The sequence below is a fragment of the Acomys minous genome (assembly GCF_964271855.1).
Source record: "Acomys minous genome assembly, chromosome: 9".
NCBI classification, from domain to species: domain Eukaryota; kingdom Metazoa; phylum Chordata; class Mammalia; order Rodentia; family Muridae; genus Acomys; species Acomys minous.
Window position 1 is genome coordinate 81,606,636 of NC_140490.1, and position 20,283 is coordinate 81,626,918.

The following is a 20,283-nucleotide window of genomic DNA, read 5'->3' on the forward strand; positions in this document are numbered from 1 at the left end:
CTGTCCTGGACTTGCTTTATAGACCAGGCTGGCCTTGAACTCACAGCAATCCGCCTGCCTCTGCCTCCCAAGTGCTGGGATTAAAGGCGTGCGCCACTACGCCTGGCAAGGATGTATTTCTCACATTTGGTGATGTGTGTCTGTCATCCCAACACTCAGGAGACCGAAGCAGGAGGCCCACGGGTTCCAGGCCAGATTGGCCCAGGTAGTGAGACGGTCTCAAACACAGCCAGGCAAGGCAGGCGCTCACGAGCCTACACTGGTAAACTGTACGAGCACTGAGAAGTCTGTGAAGGTTACAGGAATGTCTGTCATCACAACCCCAAACCTACAGAGCTGACAGCAATGGGAGACAAGGGGGCCTCTCCTGGCCAGCAAGCATTGCAACCGTTGGCCCCTTTTTGTATGTTTTGTTGTTGTTGTTTGTGGGTTTTTTGTTTGGGGTTTTGGTTTTTGGTTTTTGGGGACAGGGTTTCTCTGTGTAGCCTTGCTTGTCCTAGACTCACTTTGGAAACCAGGCTGGCCTCCAATTCAGGGACCCACCTGCCTCTGCTCCCGAGTGCTGGGATTAAAGGCCTACACCATTGTATGAATTCTTGAGACGTGACCTAGCTCTGTGGTCCAGTTTGGCCTTGAACTTTTGACCCTCCTGCCTCAGCATCCCTAGAGTTGGGATGGGAAGAGAGGACCTGGTCCTGTAGTTTGCACCTAGGATGGAACAAGGGAAGAGTGGGAACCAGCCATTCCCAGGGGCTCACAGCCCTGTTCAACCGAGTTTGGGATCCCCAGCCCTGTCTCAGCCAGACTCCCTCTGTGATTTGTGAATGGGTGGCCAGCTGAGCCAACTCAGACTAGAGGGACATTTTCTCATCCCCGTGGAGAACCTGCTGCAAGGGCTCGCTCAGGCTCACAGCTGAGCACCTGGACAGTGTCTAGGATGCATGCCTGGTGGCCTCAGTTAAGTTGTGGCTTTGCTCATGGAGTCCTGAGGCTGCAGGCACAGGAGGCCTAGAGGCGGAGTGTGGTGCGCCACCTGCTGGCCACAACTCCAAAAGGCGCCAACCTAAGTTGAACTCATATTATTTGAAACAGTTTTGTCAACTGGGCAGAAGCACGGGGAAGCCCACACAACCTCCCGTCTTTGTTTCCCTTTGATCCTGTCTCGTTGTGGAGCACGGCTGTCCCAGAGCTCGCTCTGTAGAGCAGGCTGACCTTGAACTCATAGAGATGCACCTGCCTCTGCCTCCCCAATGCTGGGATTCAATTTATTTCATTCTTTGCATGGGTATTTTGCCTGCGTGTGTCTGTGCACCATGTGCAATGCTGCAGAGGGCCAGAAGGGGGCGTCACACACCCTGGAACTGGAGTTACTTTTGAGGCGCCATGCAGGTGCTGGGAACAGAACCTGGGGCCTCTGCAAGGGCAGTCAGTCCTCCTTACTGCAGAGCTATGTTTTGCCTGACATTGAAAGCCGAAACTATTGCTGGGCAGTAGCGTGCACACCTTTAATGCCAGCACTCAGGAGGCAGTCGCAGGCGGATCTCTGGGTTCAAGGCCAGCCTGGTCTACAGAGTGAGTCCCAGGATGGCCAGGGCTACAGAGAAACCCTGTCTCAAAAAACTATACCAAACTTAATAAAGCACATGGCTTATGTCATTCTGGGGATGGGCCAAGTACTCCAAATTGTTCTTTGTAAGATATCTGGGGCCCTGCAGTCTCCCAGGCTTACACACACCCCAGGTATGGCCAGATGACTCCCGGTGCCAAACAGCCACACATGACCAGGCACAGCCCAGTGTTGATTGTGGCTTGTGTTCCCAAGGTAGCCTGGATCCCAGGAGAGGGCAGCCACCACAGGAAGCGGCTAAGGGTGGCGGCTAAGATGGATATCAGAAACTGGCTGTTAGAGCCGGCACCAGTCGAACACAGGGGCACCTGCTATGTGAGCCACCCTACCCTGGCTGAGGCCGGCCTTGAACTGATTCTCCTGAGTGCTGGGGATACATGCTGGAGCCCCTGCCCTTTGCCTCAGGCCCCTTGTGACTGCAAAATGGAGTTTCAGGTGGGTGTGGAGACCCCCGATTTCTCATCCCAGCACTCAGGCCGAGGCAGGATTGCTGAGTTCAAGGCTAGCCTGCGCAGTACATGGAGAGCTCATTTCACTAGAAGAAACCCAACTGGTGTGGGGCCGCCAGGTTCTCGTGAGCAGGGGCTGAACCACGGGTGAGCTTAGGCATCTGGGGGCCATTCTTGCGAGAGACAAGACACCAGATGGGCAGCAGCCCAGGAAGCCTGGACACACAAGCTGCGTTTGGGGAACAGCTTGTATGTGAGCATGGTTTCGTGTCCTCCCTCTTCCCAGGTGAGGACTGTCACAGAGGCGGATGGAAAGACGTCTCCAAGGGTGGGCCAGCCACGATGGCCAGGATGGTACTGAACGGAGGGAGCTGACGCAGACCACCACCCAGGCAATTAAAACCAGGGGGTGTTAGCATGGCTTCTGGTTTGTAAAATGAGCATGAGAACAGTGTGCTGGGTGTGCAACAGGTGCGCAGATGGAGGCCAACGCCCTCAAGCTCTGGGGTGCTGGTCACATGCAGGCCTCCATGCACTGCAGTCCAGTACACCCAACGCACGGCCAGGCAAGCATTTGCGTTCCTGAGGAAGATGGCCACCGACACTGGGGAGGGGCTGTCCAGTCAGGCTCAGGGATCATCCACCATGAAGACTGCAGCCAAACAGGCCAGGGCCATTCTCTGTGACCACAGAAACACAGGTGCCTGAGGAGCTGACACACCTGCTCCAGGAATCCTGTGCCCTACCACCATGGGCCTGCAGGGTGCTGGCCTCCACCCGACAGCAGGTCCCACTGAATCCTAAATGTCCTGTTGTGTGTGGCCAGGTAAGCAGGGAAGGGTCAGGGCGGCTCACCGGCTGCACAGCCTGGCCCTTGGCTCAGGGGGCAGGAACCTTCTTTTCCTGTGCAGGCTGCAGCCCACACACTGAGACCTAACAGTAGCCTGTGGCCAGCTCTAACCCAGAGGTCCCCACGTGGCCCGTATCTGAGGTCCTGCCATGTGCCCTGCATTCCAGCAGCCCGCTCCGTGCTGTCATGTAGCTGTCGAGTGGGACGCAGGCCGACACAGGAAGCCAAGCATCATTGCTGTCTTTATTCCCTAGGCGGCCTGTGCCACATGGACACTGCTGCCGCCTGCACGTGGACGGCACTGCCCAAGGGCCCACCTTCCTACCCGCTACCTACAACACACACATCTGACACTACCCACCAGCAGCTGCTGCCACCACGACCCCCTGCTGGTTCAGCTGCCCTGCCATCTCTCCGCCTGCTCCCAGGGCAGAAAGTGGGGATGACAATATCTCACTGGACAGACTGATGGGGGAGGGGGGCGGAACGGTACTGGTGGCTGTTCCAGGGCTGAGAGCACAGCCAACACCCCAAAACTGCTTGCCAACACCAGAGACACTGAATTCTCATGAGCTTGAGGACAGAAGGTGGACAGGTCAAGATGTCTTCTGCCCTGGCTGAGGATGGACTGGCCGATGGCTGTGAAGACGGGAGGGGAAGCAGGGGAGAGGAGACACGGATGGTCCACACACTGGGCAGAAGTCACAGGCCTAGGTCCGACATGGCACAGGCCACTGGGATAAGGCAGGCAGGGGTACCCACTGGAACCTGCAACCCAAATGTGGGCGTGGGGTGCTGGCGCCCAGCTGGGGCTGGCAGTGGACGCTTCCCAGGGGCTATGTGAGCCACCTACCCAGGCTGAGTCAGCTACTCAGGTGCCCTCAGGAGGAAGCAGGCAGGGTAGGGGCCTGAGACCCCAGGGCCCACACTATCACCCCATGGCTCGGCACGCCCCAGCCCTCCCCCTCAGCTTGCCGAGGTGGCTGGAGGGATGGGTGCTGGCGTGTAGTCCTCTGGCTGACTCTGTTCCAGGAAGGTGTGGGGCTGGTTAATAATACAAAAACAGAGGTGGGAGGGGGTGAGGAGAAACACGGGCAGAACGAGTCCGTCTTAACATGCGGGTCCAGCTTCTCTCTCCTGGGCGGCCTGACGAGAAAACGCTAAAACACCAGGAGGCGGCAGAGCGATGGCTCACACGTGGGGCAGCTGCGGACAGAGACAGGGAGTGAGCCTCACAGCCAGACGAGGGCCCAACAAGGATGGGTGGGTGGGGACACCCGGGGCTGCCATGGTGTCAGTGTCAGTGAGACTATGGGTAACTGAACGTGGGGGCACACGGCTGTCGAAGTTTTGACTTGAGAGCAAAAAACAAAACAATCCAAAACTAAACACCAGGGCTGGGGGATTTCTTGAGCCCCAGGACCTACGCTCTGTCTCCAGGAACCATGCAGAGTCAAGTACTGTGCAACGAGCTAGGAAGCCCAGCAACGGGCAGTGGGAACCACACGCAGGGGATCCCTGGGAGTCCCCCGCCACACAGGGGCTTTGGAGAACTTAGCGAAGTTCCAGAACAGAGACAGTCTCAATGGTGGAAGTGTCTAAGGACCAAAAGCTATGGTTGGCTGTGATCATACACTTACGTGCGAGCACACACGCACATACACATGAATAAAGGAACAAGAAGAGGCTGGCGCGGGCAGGGTAGAGCGTGTGCACATACAAGGCCCTAAGTTCATCTGCACAAAATGGGGTTCAGAGAGATGGCTCAGAGGTTAGAGCACTGGTTATTCTTCCAAAGGTCCTGAGTTCAGGCCAGGCATGGCGGCGCATGCCTTTAATCCCAGCACTGGAAGGCTTTAAGATCAGCCTGGTCCACAAAGTGAGTCCAGGAAAGCCAAGGCTACACAGAGAAACCCTGTCTCAACAAAACAAAACAAAACCGAAAAAACTCAGAGGTCCTGAGTTCAATTCCCAGCAACCACATGGTGGCTCTCAACCATCTATAATGAGATCTAGTGCCCTCTTCTGGTAGGCAGGTGTACGTGCAGGCAGAACACTGTACACATGATAAATAAATCTTTAAAAAAAAAAAAAAAGAATGACAAAATGGTAAAAGCAGTGTCACTGTTCAGTTCTGGACAGCCACCCCACCCCACCCCACCCCCCGTAGCTCTGGGACACAGACCCGGATTCCCACATGGCCTGCCGTGGGCAGGTCACCGTCACTCTTGCTGTTCCTCGTGGCTGGCGCTGGGCGTCCGGCTACGCACGACCTGGCTGCGGATCTGCTCCACGAACTCTGGGTTCTGCTGCTGCATCTGCTGTGCAAACTGCTGACCCCTGCGGAGGCCCAGGAGGCAGACTGTGTCCCCCACTCCTGCGGGCCCCTGCGGACGCCCAGGAGGCAGACTGTGTCCCCCACTCCTGCGGGCCCCTGCGGAGGCCCAGGAGGCAGACTGTGTCCCCCACTCCTGCGGGCCCCTGCGGATGCCCAGGAGGCAGACTGTGTCCCCCACTCCTGCGGGCCCCTGCGGACGCCCAGGAGGCAGACTGTGTCCCCCAGTCCTGCGGGCCCCTGCGGACGCCCAGGAGGCAGACTGTGTCCCCCACTCCTGCGGGCCCTGGCTCACTCCATCCTCTCCTCACCCCTCCCGTCCACCACTGCTAGCAGAGCAGTACTCACGCCTGAATGAGGCTGGCCAGGTCACTCTGTGGCGGACTGCTGCCTGGGGTGCCCAAAGGGTTGTGGCCGCCAGAGATCATGCCGGACATCCTGCAGGAGAAAGGACTGAGCACGCCGCCTCCAGGACCCGCAGACAGGCCCTGGTCAGGGAGGTGTGGCCCGCCCGCCCGCTCCATGCCCCTTTCTGCTCAGGCTCTAGGTTGAGTCAATGTGGGCGCCATGACTGACATGTAGGGAGGTGACTGGAAGTGAAGTGACTGCCAACACTCTGCGGACAGCAAGCCAGCAACACCAAGACCAGTGCTGAGAAGGCCCTGGAGGGCTGGAGGCAGAGCTGCACCAAGGCTCCCAATCTGGGAGTGAGCCATCCACCCCAAGGCCACAGCAGTCAGAAGGAATGGCTCAAGACACTCAACTACTGCACAGTCCTCAGCAGGACGAGGGTCTAACACACCGCAGCGTGAAGGACCCCAAGGCTGCTGAGTCAGTGCGAGCCAGGGCCTGAGTACAGCTCCACGATGACTGGCAGCGTCCACGCAGGGCGGAACGCACCCTCAGCACTGGGCTGTGCAGCGGAGCACTCACCCAGCACGCGGAGCTCAGGGTCAGCTCAGTCACCGGCAGCTCTAAGCCTGCTGGAGCTACACAGTAGGACCCGGCCACAAAACCTTAATATTAAAAGCTGGCTTTCTTATCAAAGAAGGCTTTTCGAGACAGGGTTTCTCTGTGTAGCCCTGGCTGTCCTGGACTCGTTCTGTAGACCAGGCTGGCCTCGAACTCACAGAGATCCACCTGCCTCTGCCTCCCGAGTGCTGGGATTAAAGGCGTGCGCCACCACCCGGATATATGGGGGTGGGGGGTGATGGTTCTGCAGTTAGAGTAGCGATAGCCGCTGATCTCATATAAGGCCCAGAGTCTGTCCTTAGCACGCACACGGCAGCTCATACCCATCTGTAACTCCAGTTCCAAGGGACCCGACACCCTCTGCTGGCCTCACTTAAGCACTACACTCATGTGGTGCAGACTTACATGCAAGCAAACACAATCCACATAAAGTAAAAACTAAACAACAAGTAAGGGAAATGTTTGTCCTTTCTACTCTAAGCACAGAAGGACAGTGAGAGCAGTGTCACTTACAGCTGCTGCAGCTGGGGACTGTTCATTAAGCTGGAAGCCTAAAGAGAAGAGAAGACGTATCAGGAAGAGGCGGGGCTGCGGCCACACTCACCTCCCCACGCAGGCAGACGGACAGACAGACGCACACCGCTCCCCCCCCCCCCCCCCCCCCGTCTCTTACAGACACTACAACCTTCCTTTGCAATGACGACCAGGGCTCCAGTCCTCACGCACGCCCAAGAGTCACACCCAAGCCCCTGCGTGTTGACAGGTCAGTATATGACCCAGGCTGCCATCTTCCTGTCTTAGGGCCCTGGTGCTTGGCTCTCAGGTCTGCATACCCAGCTGAGGCTAGCCATTCGAGACAAAATCAGTGCACACAACCCCAAACAGCCATGTGTGCTCCCCGGGGCCTGCACTGAGTGATTCTCCAGTCATGAACCGAGGCTGGCACAGAGGGGTGTGCCCTCTTCGAAGGCCCTGCCCACACAGATCTAGAGTGGTCTCTGTCAGTCCTACCCCGGAAAGGACACACTCAGCACGGACATTCAACCAGACCCTGCTGGCTGACGCTGCAGCACCCACAATGCAGTGTGCAAGGTCAGACGCCCGGGATGGTCATGCGGAGGGGCCCTGCGGGGACCCTAGCAGTCGCGCTGTGCCGCAGGCGGGCTGACTGTAGAGTGGAGTGCCTGGTGCCCACTCCCTGTGGGTCCTGGGTGTCCCCATTAGAGTCCTCACCAGGAGCCCTGGCCTGGGGGGGGGGGCAGGTGGGCTGAAGGTGTGGCCTACCATGGTGATGAAGTGCGGGTTGTTCAGCAGGCCGGCGATGTCCAAGCTGCCCACGCCTCCCGTCTGCAGGAGAAGCCCTGGTTAGCTGTGTGGCGCCTCGACGGCCACTCAGGAGAAGATGACCCTGCAACCCACACCACGCAGGGGGGCCCTGCCCACCTGCACCTCTGAACCCACAGGGCAGCCTGCACCTCATCTGTGGCTCTAACACTTGTTACCATGATACAGACCACAGAGGGTTCCTGCTGCATGTCCCCAGCTCAGTGACGCCCACGGCACAGCGTGGCCTGCTCTGCCCTGTGTCTGAGTACAGACGGTGTCCCTCGTCCCAGGTATCCTCGCCACCCTCCCTCCCCCCGTCCCGTGGCGTGGGCTCACAGGGCTCGGCGCCTCCCGCAGCTTGAGCTCCGCGATCTTGAGGTTGGACTTGTACGTCTCGTTGTCAGGGTCCAGCTCCAGGGCCTTCTTGTAGTAAGCCACGGCCTCCGCGTGTTTGTTCAGGCTGGAGAGCGCAAGGCTGGGGACCAAGAGCATGCCAGGTGAGCCACAGCGGTTGTCAGCCACCTACCCACCCTGTCACGACAGAGACCCGCACGTAGGGAAGTCGGGGTGCCACACCTGTGGCCCTTCCTGGGTGACAAGTGTCACCTACTCTATTGAAGAGCGCGGGCCCACACCTGGGACTCTCTACTGAAGGGACCTAGAGAACCCGAAGCTGGTCTCCAAAAAGAAGAAAGGGTTGGGGACATGGACAAGTGCCTTGCTCCCTGTGGGGCGGCTCGCCCAGTGCTCTCACCTGCAGCCCTAAGCCTCCTCAGCAACGGGCACTGAGCACCTGCACCACGGCTCCATGATGCAGCGGTGACTCTCTTGTCAGGCAGTTGGGGGGACCTGGCACTGAGCCCCGTGATGCGGAGCACTGGCCCACACCACAACACCAGCCACTCGCTGCACTCACCCCATGCGGCCGTAGGCTTTGCTGTAGCCTGGGTCGATGCCGATGGCACGCTCACAGTCTTGCACAGCCCCCACATAGTTGCCCAGCTTGCTGTAGGCCGCGGCTCTAGGGAGAGGAAGCAGTCAGCAGGGGACACGCCACAGGAGGCCCAACAGGGGAGCTGGGCTGCCAGACAGGGATGGGCCTGAGAGCTGGTCTGTGGCAGAAGGTGGGCACTGTACCCCACCACAATGGGACCATGGAAGCTCCGAAGCCTGCACAGGCCTGGACAGGTATGTAGGGCTATGTGAAACGTCTCAAACGAAAAAGACAACGGAAGGAAAACAGCAGCGGATGAGAGGCTGACCCAGGATAGCGCATTGTAGCGCCCGGCTGTCCACACACCCTGGGGGACAGCCTGAGCCCACTCCTCACGCACGGCCCACACCACCGAGCCCCACGCGGGCCTGTGCCGATGGGTACCTGTTGCAGAAGTAGACGGCGTTGGCAGGGTTGAGCTCGATGGCCTTGCCGTAGAGGTGCACGGCCGCCTCGAAGTTCTCCAGCCTCATCTGCTCGTTGCCTGAGGGCAGTGGGGGAGCTCGGCTTGGCCCACGACGCCACGCACCCCAGCTCCCTGGCACCCCAGCTCCCCAGGGGAAGGGCCGACACTCAGGCCACCCTACAACGCCTTCTTTCAGGTAAGGGGTCACATACCCCAGGTAAACTTAGGACATGGCCAACTCCTGATTGCCCTGCCTCTACCTCCCCCATGTGGGGATGGCGGTTGTGACATCCTGCAGGTCAGGGTGCTGCTGGGGACAGAGGCCAGCTTCACGAAGGCTGGGCGAGGGCTCTGCCCACAGCTCCTGGGTAGGCAACAGTGCCAGGTGCACAGTGACAATGACAAGGATCCAGACTGCACAAGCTCGTTTTCCATGCAGAGCTGCGGACAGGGAGGGTCAGCCTGGGTCTAACGCCCAGGCTACCTTCTTCTGGGAGCCAGGATAGACGGCAAGAGCGGGGCTGGGGTCAGCCCGAGCACGTGGTTTTTGAGACAGGGTCTTATTATGTAGCCCTAGCTGCCCCGGAACTTGCTCTCTAGACCATGCTGGCCTTGAACTCAGAGATCCACCTGTCGCTGCCTCTGGAAGTACTAGGACTAAAGGTGTGCACCACAACACCCAACTCTTTCAATTTTTAAAAATATCTTTTAAAAAATATTTATTTTGGGGCTGGAGAGATGGCTCAGCAGTTAAGAGCACTGACTGCTCTTCCAGAGGTTCCCAGCAACCACATGGTGGCTCACAACCATCTATAATGTGATCTGATGCCCTCTTCTGGCCTGCAGGCAAAGCACTGTATACATAATAAATAAATAAGTTATATATATATATATATTTTTTTGTTTTGTTTTGTTTTGCTTTTGAGACAAGGACTTGCAATATAGTCCCGGGTGGCCTGAACTTGTCCTAAACTCACATAGAGATTTGCCTAACTCCTCCTTGAATGTTGACACATACACACACACACACACTCACACAGTGTAATATAGTGTGTAATGTGTGTGTGTGTGTGTGCAGGTGCCATGCTCACAGAGGCCAGCAGAGGGCGCTGGATCCCCGTAGAGCACGGCTTACAACCAGTTGTGAGCTAGCTGCCTGACAAAGGTGCTGAGAAGCCCTCTAAGCCCAGGCAGGGGCAGTGCATGTTTTCAACTGCTGCACCATCTGTACAGCTCCCCAGAGCTGCGATTTTATAAGAATCACCCTCACCCCCATACCCACTGGCCACCTAGCTGACCCCGGCTGCATCTGTCCTGCGCTGTGCACAGGACCCCATGGGGACATCTGTCTCCCTCACCTTCAGTTTTGAGGCGCTCTGCCTCGGCCGAGTCCTCCTCAGAAGGTGGCGTCCTGTCAGGGTCCCTTGATTCCTGTGGTGTCTCCTGCTAGGGGCAAAGCCATCGCACTGTGACCAGCCAATCCTGCCCCTGCAGGACGCCACCCAGCTTAGAGCGGTGCAAGGCCCCACACAGGATAGCCGGGGAGCCTGAAGAAGTCCACACGCCATCGTGGGCGCAGTCAAGGGGAGCCCAGGCTTACCTTGCTGACAGCAGCTGCTTCAAATATCTCTGGCAGGGTCTGGGGTAGAGCGAGGTCACTGTCCTCCAGTGTCACCCCGAAGGCTGTCTCCAGACACTGGATGGCAACTGTGTGGGAGGTGAGATGCGCCAGCTTAGCTCTGGCAACTCCCACTTTCCTTGAGGTAGGGTCTCATGGAGTCTGGGCTAGGCAAGCGCGCCCCAGAAAGCCCACTCGCCCTGCCCCCGCTCCAGAATGCTAGGGTGACAGGTGTGCGCTCCCACACCCACCTTGAGACCACTGCATCACACAACCTAGTTGAGTGCTCTACTCACAAGTAGCAGCCCACTCAGGTGTCTTCATCTCTGTCCCTGAAGGGCCTAAGCAGCTGGCCCCTGTGCCTCAGTCAGCCTCTCAGACAGACATGCTTACCTGCTCTGACGCAGGAGGCAGCACACGAGGTCTGAGGTGGGTGACCTCATGCCCTCTGAGGGGTCACAATGCTGGGATTTGGCCTAACCTGAGACCCCAGCACCTGCTCTTTGGGAACAGCTCAAGCCATTGTGCAGAGGACAGTGTCCCCATGCCCTGGGGCAGCCACCTTTCCCCAGGGTGGTACCCAGGCTGCTGATCTGCAACTTGTGGGGGCAAAGCGCCCTGCTGCAGGGAAGCTGGCCAAGACAAGAAAGCTTGAGCTTTCAGGAGTCTCTGAAGAGTGGCTACAGCAAGCCTCTCAGGCAGACAGGCTGGAAGGACTGCTCAGAGCCTCAGAGATGTGAGAAAGCCTGTGCGGCCTGCAGGCTGTGTGCTGTGCTCCAGGCTCGGATCTGAGGGCCATCCTCCGTACGGGGTGGGCCCCTGGTGATGCAGCTGTCTCAGTCATTTCTACTCCTCTAAGTGACCCCCAAGAGACTCACTGGCTTACCAAGCTGGCTTTCGTGGTATCTGTATATTGGTTTATCCCCACCTCAGACAGACAGACATTTGTCACATCTCCCCAGGAACAGTGCTACACAGAGGGAGGCAGAGGTCACGCCCTCAGCTAAGGAGGCCACACAGGAGCCAGCTGACCACTGAGTATGGCCCAAGAGCCACTGTCCTGTGAGATGTGTCACAGGCACACGAGGGGCTACAGAGAAGGAAGCCCGCACCTCCACTGCCAGCAGGGAGCTGGGGCTGAAGCCCCCAGCCAGCGAGGAGCAACAAGGCAAGCAGGGCATGCCCCTCGTGAGCCCAGGCTGGGAGGGGCAGGGCAGCAGCACACTTACCCTCCAGGCTCTCCTGGGCGTCAGGTGAGAGGCCACCGTGCCGCAGCTGGCTGTGCAGGAACTGAATGATGGCATAGGCCAAGCGCTTCCTGTTGTCCATCTCCAGGCTGGTGAGGTGACACTGCTCAGGATCTGCGGGGACAGTCATAATGTCAGGGCAGTCAGGTGGAGCCTTCCATCTGTAAAAGTAACTTTTATTCTCCTGCCTCAACTGCTGTCTGGGAGGCTCACTGCCTCCATCTGCTAACCTAGGCCTAGTCCTGGAAGCTTCTAGCCTCCATACAATCTGACCTAGGCCTAGAATGTTTTAGCCTCTGAGACTTACTGCTTAATGAGCTCACCCTTTCTTGTTCTTTCTGAGCTCTGGGCTGGCTGCTTCAACTCAGCTGTTCTGGCTCAAACTCTTCTCCCAGCTGACTGGTTCAATCTGGCTTCTCTCTCCATCCAGAATTTCTCTGCTCGGCCTCAAACTAACTCAGCAATCTGCTCTAATCTTCTGGCTCCTTCTTATTCTCTGGCTCAGTCTTCACCTGAGTAAAACTGCCTCCTCTCTCTGTAGAACAGCCTCCCTTTTGTAGCTCCCCTTTCCTCTCTCTTCTCGTGAGAGTTGGGCGTATCCTATTATGTCAAATCTTCTCTGATTCATCACCGTTTCTGCCACTCAATTAGACATCCCTGTCAGACAAGGGTGCTTCCTTCTGCAAACTAACTTTGCCTTCATTGTTTGGGATTAAAGGCATGTACCACCACACCTGGACCTAAGGTTTCTTTACCTGATACTTGCTCAAGACCAGGCTGGCCTTGAACTCAGATCTGCTTGTCTCTGTCTCCTGGATTAAAGGCGTGTTTGTATTCCAGCCGGATCACACAGACCTAGCAGGTCTTTGGCTGTGATCTCTCAGCAGAGCAGCCATGTTCTGAATTAACACTCCTCTGCATCCATCCACCCCAAGATAGGTGGAGACACCACGGCATGGAGCCACAGCCCTGCTGCCACACAGAAATCACTCTGTGTGCCCAGCCATAGTGCTGGGGTGGACCGCGGTGCGCTGGGCACTCTTCACTCTGTCTACTCTTTACGCACAGCAACCAGCCAGTGTAGCCTATCCTGGGGTATGGTGAACCCACTCCACACCCAGAGCTGCCAGGTGCCTCAGCTCACAATCCTGGTCCCCAAGACGCTGGGGATGCTGCACAGCAACAACAGGATAGCTCTGAACTGCACAGGGGTAGCTGAATGGGGGCCTCCCAACCTCGAGTGACTTCAGTCCAGGTGACCCTCGCACACAGCAGATGAGCTCAGTCCCCCTGGAGATGAGCTGACCAGACACCAGGGGAGCCAGCACACACACGCAGGCATGGTGTGGAGGGCACATCCTTGAGGCCCGGAGGGAGCAAAGAGGGTGGGCACAACAGCAGACGCCATATGACAGAGGCTACAAGCAAAGGGATCAGGGGCAACAGCAGCCCCAGGGGGGGTGGACAGGAAGGACAGCGAGAGGCTGGAGGCTGCTCTGCGGCCTCTAGTGCAAGGCAGGAATGGCCTAACGTTTGGCACCTGCTCTGGGTCAGTGAGTGAGATGCCCCAGCGGAGCCTCAGTCACTGCACCTGGATGGCGGGGCTGACGGATGCTTCATAGCCACTGCAAGCTCTTATGGGCAGTCCTCGACCCAGTGTGGCCCACACCTGCCTCTCACATCAAGATCCCGCAGTGCAGACCCGCGCAGGAAGCACAGAAATCAGCTCAGTGCCCTGAGCCTCAGTTTCCTTCTTTGTCACCTGGAGGTGGAACTGGCAGGTCTTCACAGGTGGTGGCTAAGAGGGGGCCCCAGATCCTGGAATGGAGGAGGAGGTGCAGGGCACACTCCCCTATGGCCTCTGCTCCCTGTGAGTAGGAGCCGGGCCTGCCCCTCCAACCAGGCTGGGTAGCTTCTGGCTGGGCCTACCTGGCCATCTTGTCCCTCCCCCAGCACGTGGCAGACCCCTTCAGCCATGACCTTTGGGACAAAGGGGTTGCTCTTAGCAGTGGTGCTGTACTGGCCACTAGCCACTGGCCAAGCACTCCAGACATGCCTGCTGGGCCCAGACGCCTCGGCAGAGGGCATGATGCAGGCTGCAGCACAGTGATCACCACCCTGCCGTGCTTTCAGTCCCAGCCCAGTGCTCAAACAGCATCAGGAAGAACAATCTAGAAAGCAGCTTTAGACCCACCCCAGAGGGGCAGGGTCTGACCTCCAGCCAGCACTTTGGGGGACTGCTCCCAGCCTTTGTTCCCATGCCTTGGATACCATAAAGGGACCACAGTCTCACCTGCCACACAGTGTCCCCTAGGCCCCTGAGGCCAAGTATGACTATCTTTGGAGATGGAGTCTTTACAGAGGCGACGAGGTTAAAGCTGGGCCAGAGAGGGTCCTGATTCAGGTTAAAACAAACAAACCAAAGGGGGAGACTTAGATGGGCAGGTGGCACAAGCCTGTGAGCCCTGGTACTCGGGTGCCCGGACAGTCTGAGTAGCCCAGGGTCCATGAGGGGCTGGGGTTGGAGGTGGTAGTAACTGGCATTATGGGGAGGCCAGCCATGGCTGCTGCACAGGGAGACCCTGGCTCAAGATAAGTCAATACATGCAGGGGTGAGGGCAGGGAGATGGCTCAGGTTAAGCTGCTCTTGCAGAGGACCTGCACCCCAGTTCCCAGCACCCACAGCACCTGTAGCTCCAGCCCCAGGGATCTACCGTCCTATGCTGGCGACAAATGCAGGCAGACAAACCCTGGAGCCCTGCAGAGCCCGCGGTCCTGCTCAGTCCTGACTTCCTGCCTTGCTATGTACAGAGCCTGGGCCCTAGTCCTCCAGACATTAATATAATGCAAATATTTGAGACTCCCCATGGGGGACCACTGCATGAAGACAAAGGTGGGGTGGGCAGGCCTGCGACAGCCGCCCCCCTTAGGAGAAGCCACCCCGGCTCTGGGACTGCCACTTCACCCAGAGGGCCCCCCATCCTCCCACCCGCATCAACGGGCGACCGAGCTGGCTCAGACCTGGCCTCAGGGTCCAACTGTTAGGACAGATGCGTTGCCAGGCACCCAAGCCAGGGATCAAATGAGGGTGGTGGGCTGTGCACCCCAGAAATCAGAAATCAGAAGCCAAGGCCAGACCTTCACCTTCTGTGAAAGGAAACCTCATCCCTCCACACAAGCCTGCCTGGTGAGAACACTTTTCTCATCCCAGCACTCAGGATCTGAGGCAGAAGACAGCAGGTTCCAGGCTGGCCTGGCTTTGGTGAGTCCCTGACTAAATAACAAATAAATGAATAAGAATAGGAAGCCGGGCGTGGTGGCGCACGCCTTTAACCCCAGCACTTGGGAGGCAGAGGCAGGAGGATCACTGTGAGTTCGAGGACAGCCTGGTCTACAAAGTGAGTCCAGGACAGCCAAGGCTACACAGAGAAACCCTGCCTCGAAAAACCAAAAAAGGAATAGGAAGTGGGCCAGCGAGATGGCTCGGTGGGTAAGTGAGCCAAGCCTGGCAACTTCAGTTCCATCCCCACCTCCCACACGGAGGAAAGAGAACCGACCCCTGAGCTGTCCTCTGACCTCCATGCGCAGGCAGGGCTGGGAGATGGCTCCGGGGCACAGTGTGCTCTGCAAACACAGGGCTGAGTTCAAATCCTGAGCGCCCACACAGGAAGCGAGGCATGGTGCTACACTGAAAGCCCAGTGCTGGGGTGGGATAAGGGACTCTGGTGATGTCTGACCAGGGCCACCCCCTCAGAGAACCTCATCTGTCTTCCATGGAGACAGGACTGGAAGACAAAGAGGACCTGGCGTGCCGGCTGTCACCACTCAGCTCTGACGAGCACAGCCCCACCCAGCTGTGAACCAGGGACAATTTAAACCATGAGTTCCACGGTCTGTACCTTGCAGCCACGAGGCCCCACTTGTCACAGCCCAGGCCTGGAGCCTCGGGAAGGTTCTGGCCGGGGCACAGGGCTCTCAAGGCCCCACTCTCTCAGAACAGTCAGCCGCACAGGGTGGGGCAGAAGCAGACCGAACCTCAGCGTCCCCACGGCAGGCGGCCCAACACCCCCAGTGCTGTCTGTCTCCACACTGCCCTGACGCCAGGTAAAAACCCGAGGTCCACACTCTCAAGCCCTCCCGTGCTCCCACACCCGAGAGCCTCAGGCCTAGTCTCAGGCTGTGCACCCCAGCGCGCTGACAATTGCTCCAGGCGGCATCCGCACCACAGAATGGTGGCAAGTGGCAAGTTGAGAAGGCCAGTCTCCAAGCCACACAGCCCCCTCTCTTTGCCTATTGGATACTTATGGCCGGGCCAGGCCTGTGATCCCAGCACTCAGGAAACAGTGCAGGTCAGAGAGACAGCTCACTGCTTAAGCACACTGGCTACTCTTGCAGAAGACCAGTTCCCAGCTCCAGAGGACCGATGCCCTCCTCTGGCCTCCACAGGCACTGCACACGACACAGAAACACACGCGCACCGTGCGCATGCCTTAAAAAAAAAAAAAAACCAAGCTGGGCATGGAGGCGCACGCCTTTAATCCCAGCACTTGGGAGGCAGAGGCAGGCGGATTGCTTTGCATTCAAGGGTAGCCTGGTCTACAAAAGTGAGTCCAGGATAGCCAGGACTACTACACAGAGAAACTCTGTCTCAAAAAACCTAAAACAAAACAAAAACAATAGCCAATAAACAGGACAGAGCATGGCTGCACACACCCGTCATACAGCACTTTGGGAGGATCAGGAGTTCAAGGTTAACCTCAGCTACACAGGCTGAGAGCAGCCTGGGCTACATGAGCTCCTGTCTCAAATATGGAACTGTAGAAGCGGAGCCGGGCGTGGTGGTGCACGCCTGTGATCCTTGTGCCCAACACCTGCTCACTGCGCTGTCTCCAACAGGAGCACCCATCACCGGGCAGCTCCACCAGTGTCCCCACACCCTGCCTGGGGCTGCTGAAGACAAGAATGGCCGGGGAAAGCAGAGTCTCAACCAGCCAACCAGGGACAGAACAACGCAGCAGAGCGGGAGAGCCTTCTTCATCAAATGGTGGGGGCCGTATGTGCCGTATGTGGTCCCCAGCCCCCCACAAAGGCCAACACGCATGCAGGATGCTAACGGACCAGCTTAGAGACAATATACCTACAGATGACAGAGGGGTGGGCACATTTACAACAATTTTTTCTTTCTTTGTTTGTTTCTTGTTTTTGTTTCTGTTTTGTTTGGTTTCGGTTTTTTGAGACAGCGGTTCTCTGTGTAGCCCTGCCTCCCGAGTGCTGGGATTAAAGGCGTGCGCCACCACCGCCCAGCTGTTGTTGATGTCATTTCATTTTTGTGTTTTGGTTTTAGTTTCAGTTTTTTGAGACAAGGTTTTTCTGGGTAGTCGTGGCTGACCTCGAACTCAGAGACCCTCCTGCCTCTGCCTCTTGAGAGCTGGGATCAAAGGTGTGCGCCACCACTGCCAGGTTTTGCAAACAGGAGGATCTCACCCTGTAGCCCAAGACGGCCCTGAACGTCACTCTCACCTTCCTGCCCTGGCCTCCTGCACGCTGGGACGACAGGCAGCAAACCCAGCTTACAACTAAACTTCAGGGCCATATTAACATCCTTTTAAAAATTAATTGTGATGCTGGGTACGGTGGGGTGCACACCTTTAATCCTGAACAGAGGCTTTTGTTTCAGGCCAGCCTGGTCTACATAGTGAGTTTCAGGACAGCCAGGAACACATAAAGGCTCTATCAAAAAAACAAAACAAAACAAAACTACTGAGACAGGGTTGCACACTGTAGTCCAGATAGTTTCAACGTGTCAGGTAGCCCAGGCTGGATCTGAACTCCCAGGGACCCAGCTGCCTCACCGTGACAAAAGCAAGAATGGTCCGGGCGATGGTGGTGGCGCACGCCTTTAATCCCAGCACTTGGGAGGCAGAGAGGCAGGCGGATCGCTGTGAGTTCGAAGCCAGCCTGGTCTACAAAGTGAGTCCAGGACAGCCAGCACTACACAGAGAAACCCTGTCTCGAAAAACAAACAAACAAAAAAACAAAACAAAACAAAACAAAAAGCAAGAATGGATCATGGGTTATGGGCTGAAGAGGTAGGCTATTCTTTGGGGCCTTTGCCTGAGACTGTTGTTTTGTTCGTTGAGACACTGTTCAGGAGTCCTTGCTGGCGTGGATGTCCCCACAATCCTCCTGCCTCTGCCTGTGTCAGCACACTGGCCTTACCACTATCTTTAAAAGCTAACAGTTGCTCAGAGAAGGCAAGCGACCTGCTCTAGTGTGCACAGCGGGCAGACGGGCGGCCTCCACCTTTCAACCCCAAACTCCACCTAGGTTTGGCACCCGAACCAGACACACCGCTCAGACAGCCGCTCAGACAGACGGTGGTGACGACGTCCCCTGTACACAACGGGGAAACTGAGGCCCTGAGCAAGCTACAGGCTGAGCAAGGTCACCAGGTTCGGAGGTGGCAAAGTGGCAGGACCTTAGACCCGAGGGGTCCCGAGAAAGCTGAGGTACCCACACACACCCCTAAATACCAGCCTTTTCCTGAGAAAGAAACCACGGGGGCGTGGGGAAGCCGCCTGCCTCAGTTTCCCGTTCGCGCCACCCGCTCACGTGACCCCGCAAGGCGCAGACGTCCCGACCCCAAGCCCCTTTGTCCTAGGGACGCCCGAGCACCGCGCATCCCGACAAAGCGACACACACACCCACCCCGGGCGCGGAGGAACCCCCCGACTCACCTTTCAGTCGACCGAAGCCCCGACCCACCGACGGCTGCGCCTGCGCACCGCGGCGCAGCCAGGCCCCGCCCTCGGGCTCAGGACGCCTGCGCAGTAGGAACCCATTGCCTGTGGCGTCTCCCTTTGCACATGCGCCTACGTGCCGGTTTAGGGGAGGAACGGAAGTGATATCACGTGAAGGCGGGTTCGAGCGGGTCGTTATGGAAACTGGCCTTCCGAGACGTCACGACAACCGGAAGAGTGTCTGACAGGTACGGAGAGGACGAGAGTGAAGCATGGTGGGGCGGTGGAGGAGCCCCAGAGGCGTCCAAGGCATACCACGTGGTGCGGTGCCGGTCACGTGACGTCACGGCCGCGTCTGCATCAAAGCCACCAACTATGGGGTTTTGGGTTTGGTTTTCTTTCTTTTTCTTTTTTCTTTCTTTCTTTCTTTCTTTTTTTTTTTGTTTTTTCAAGACAAGGTTTCTCTGTGTAGCCCTGGCTGTCCTGGACTCACTTTGTAGACCAGGCTGGCCTCGAACTCACAGTGATCCGCCTGCCTCTGCCGCTGGAATTAGAGGCGGGGTAGGGGGAAGGGGGTGAGTGATGTCATCGTCAATGGTTGATTACTGTGAGGAGACACCATGACCACGCAGTGCTTATAAAGGACAACATTTCATTGGGGCTGGCTTACAGTTTCAGAGGCTTAGTCCATTAGCATCATGGCGGAAAACACAACGGCATGCGGCCAGACATGGTGCCGGAGAAGGAGCCGAAGTTCTACATCTGACAGGCAGCAGGAAGAGACAGAAGGACATTGGGCCTGGCCTGACCATCTGACACCTTCACCCCAGTGACACCAACAAGACCTCACCTCCTAATGATGCCACCACCTACCATAGGGAACCCCAAAGTCCACCCAGAATACCCCAAGACCAAGTTCTCAGCACAAAAGGGATTTATCTGACCCAGAGGAACAAAGGGAAGGAATAAGGAGTAAAGATAGGCCGGGTGTGGTGGCGCACGCCTTTAATCCCAGCACTCAGGAGGCAGAGGTAGGCGCGAGTTTGAGGCCAGCCTGGTCTATAAAGTGAGTCTAGAACAGCCAAGGCTACACAGAGAAACCCTGTCTCGGGGGAAAATATATATATTTATATATACATACACACACATATATGTATATATACATATATATGTGTATATGTGTGTGTGTGTATATATATATATATATATATATATATATATATATATATATATAAAACCTAATGTATTCTATGAAGAAGGGAGGAATGGGAGAGAAGGGCAGGACCTTCCAGAGCCACGCTTGCCATGCTCAGGCTAGAGTCCCTCATCTGTGAACCTGTCGGGGCTGTTTCTATTCACACCACCACAAGTGATGAGAATTCCCCAGCCTGATACAAAGCCTGACCATCAGTGTTGACGTTGTTCTAAGTACCTCAGCCCATCAGCTGGATCAGCCACTGAGCTTCATGAAGCCCTAAGTTCCTTTCTTAGGACTGCAGAAGCCAGGTATGGTGCTGCATGCCCACCATGCTGCACTCTGGACATGGAGGAGGGAAGGTGAGGCGTTCAAGGCCACCCTCATAGCAAACTCCAGGTAAGCCTGGGCTATTGTGTTAAATTACATGGTTTGTTGTTGTTGGTTTTTTTTTTTCTATGCCCACTCACGCTTCCAAATGATGGGACAGAGACTTACTAAATTTATTAATAAGCCTAAAGCAC

At 56.9% G+C, this 20,283-nt stretch overlaps 1 protein-coding gene across 4 annotated transcripts; it reads right to left on the reverse strand.

Moving 5' to 3' along the window:
• Positions 1-3,149: 3,149 nt before the first annotated feature.
• On the reverse strand, positions 3,150-18,694 carry SGTA (small glutamine rich tetratricopeptide repeat co-chaperone alpha). Of its 4 annotated transcripts, XM_084795193.1 has the most exons (13): positions 18,562-18,640; positions 13,416-13,642; positions 11,807-11,938; positions 10,560-10,666; positions 10,318-10,405; positions 8,938-9,037; positions 8,476-8,580; positions 7,896-8,034; positions 7,518-7,580; positions 6,747-6,784; positions 5,610-5,699; positions 5,112-5,266; positions 3,150-4,132 (listed from the first exon to the last, which is right to left on the reverse strand). In XM_084795193.1, exons 3-12 carry the CDS (start codon positions 11,904-11,906, stop codon positions 5,149-5,151), a joined length of 948 nt encoding a protein of 315 aa, XP_084651319.1. In that variant the 5' UTR covers positions 11,907-11,938; positions 13,416-13,642; positions 18,562-18,640; the 3' UTR covers positions 3,150-4,132; positions 5,112-5,148. The 4 variants fall into 4 exon arrangements, with proteins under 4 accessions (XP_084651319.1, XP_084651321.1, XP_084651318.1 ...); XM_084795195.1 differs by lacking the exon at positions 13,416-13,642 and having other exon boundaries at positions 10,318-10,402; positions 18,562-18,694; XM_084795192.1 differs by lacking the exon at positions 13,416-13,642 and having other exon boundaries at positions 18,562-18,694.
• Between the last annotated feature and the right edge of the window lie 1,589 nt (positions 18,695-20,283).

Coding starts and splice junctions, on each gene's coding strand:
- SGTA (XM_084795192.1), bottom strand. CDS start 11,906: ATGGACAACAGGAAGCGCTTGGCCTATGCCATCATTCAGTTCCTGCAC. Junction 10,667..11,806: donor CGCCCAGGAGAGCCTGGAGG/GTAAGTGTGCTG, acceptor CCTCCCACACAG/TTGCCATCCAGTGTCTGGAG. Junction 6,785..7,517: donor ACCCGCACTTCATCACCATG/GTAGGCCACACC, acceptor TCTTCTCTTTAG/GCTTCCAGCTTAATGAACAG.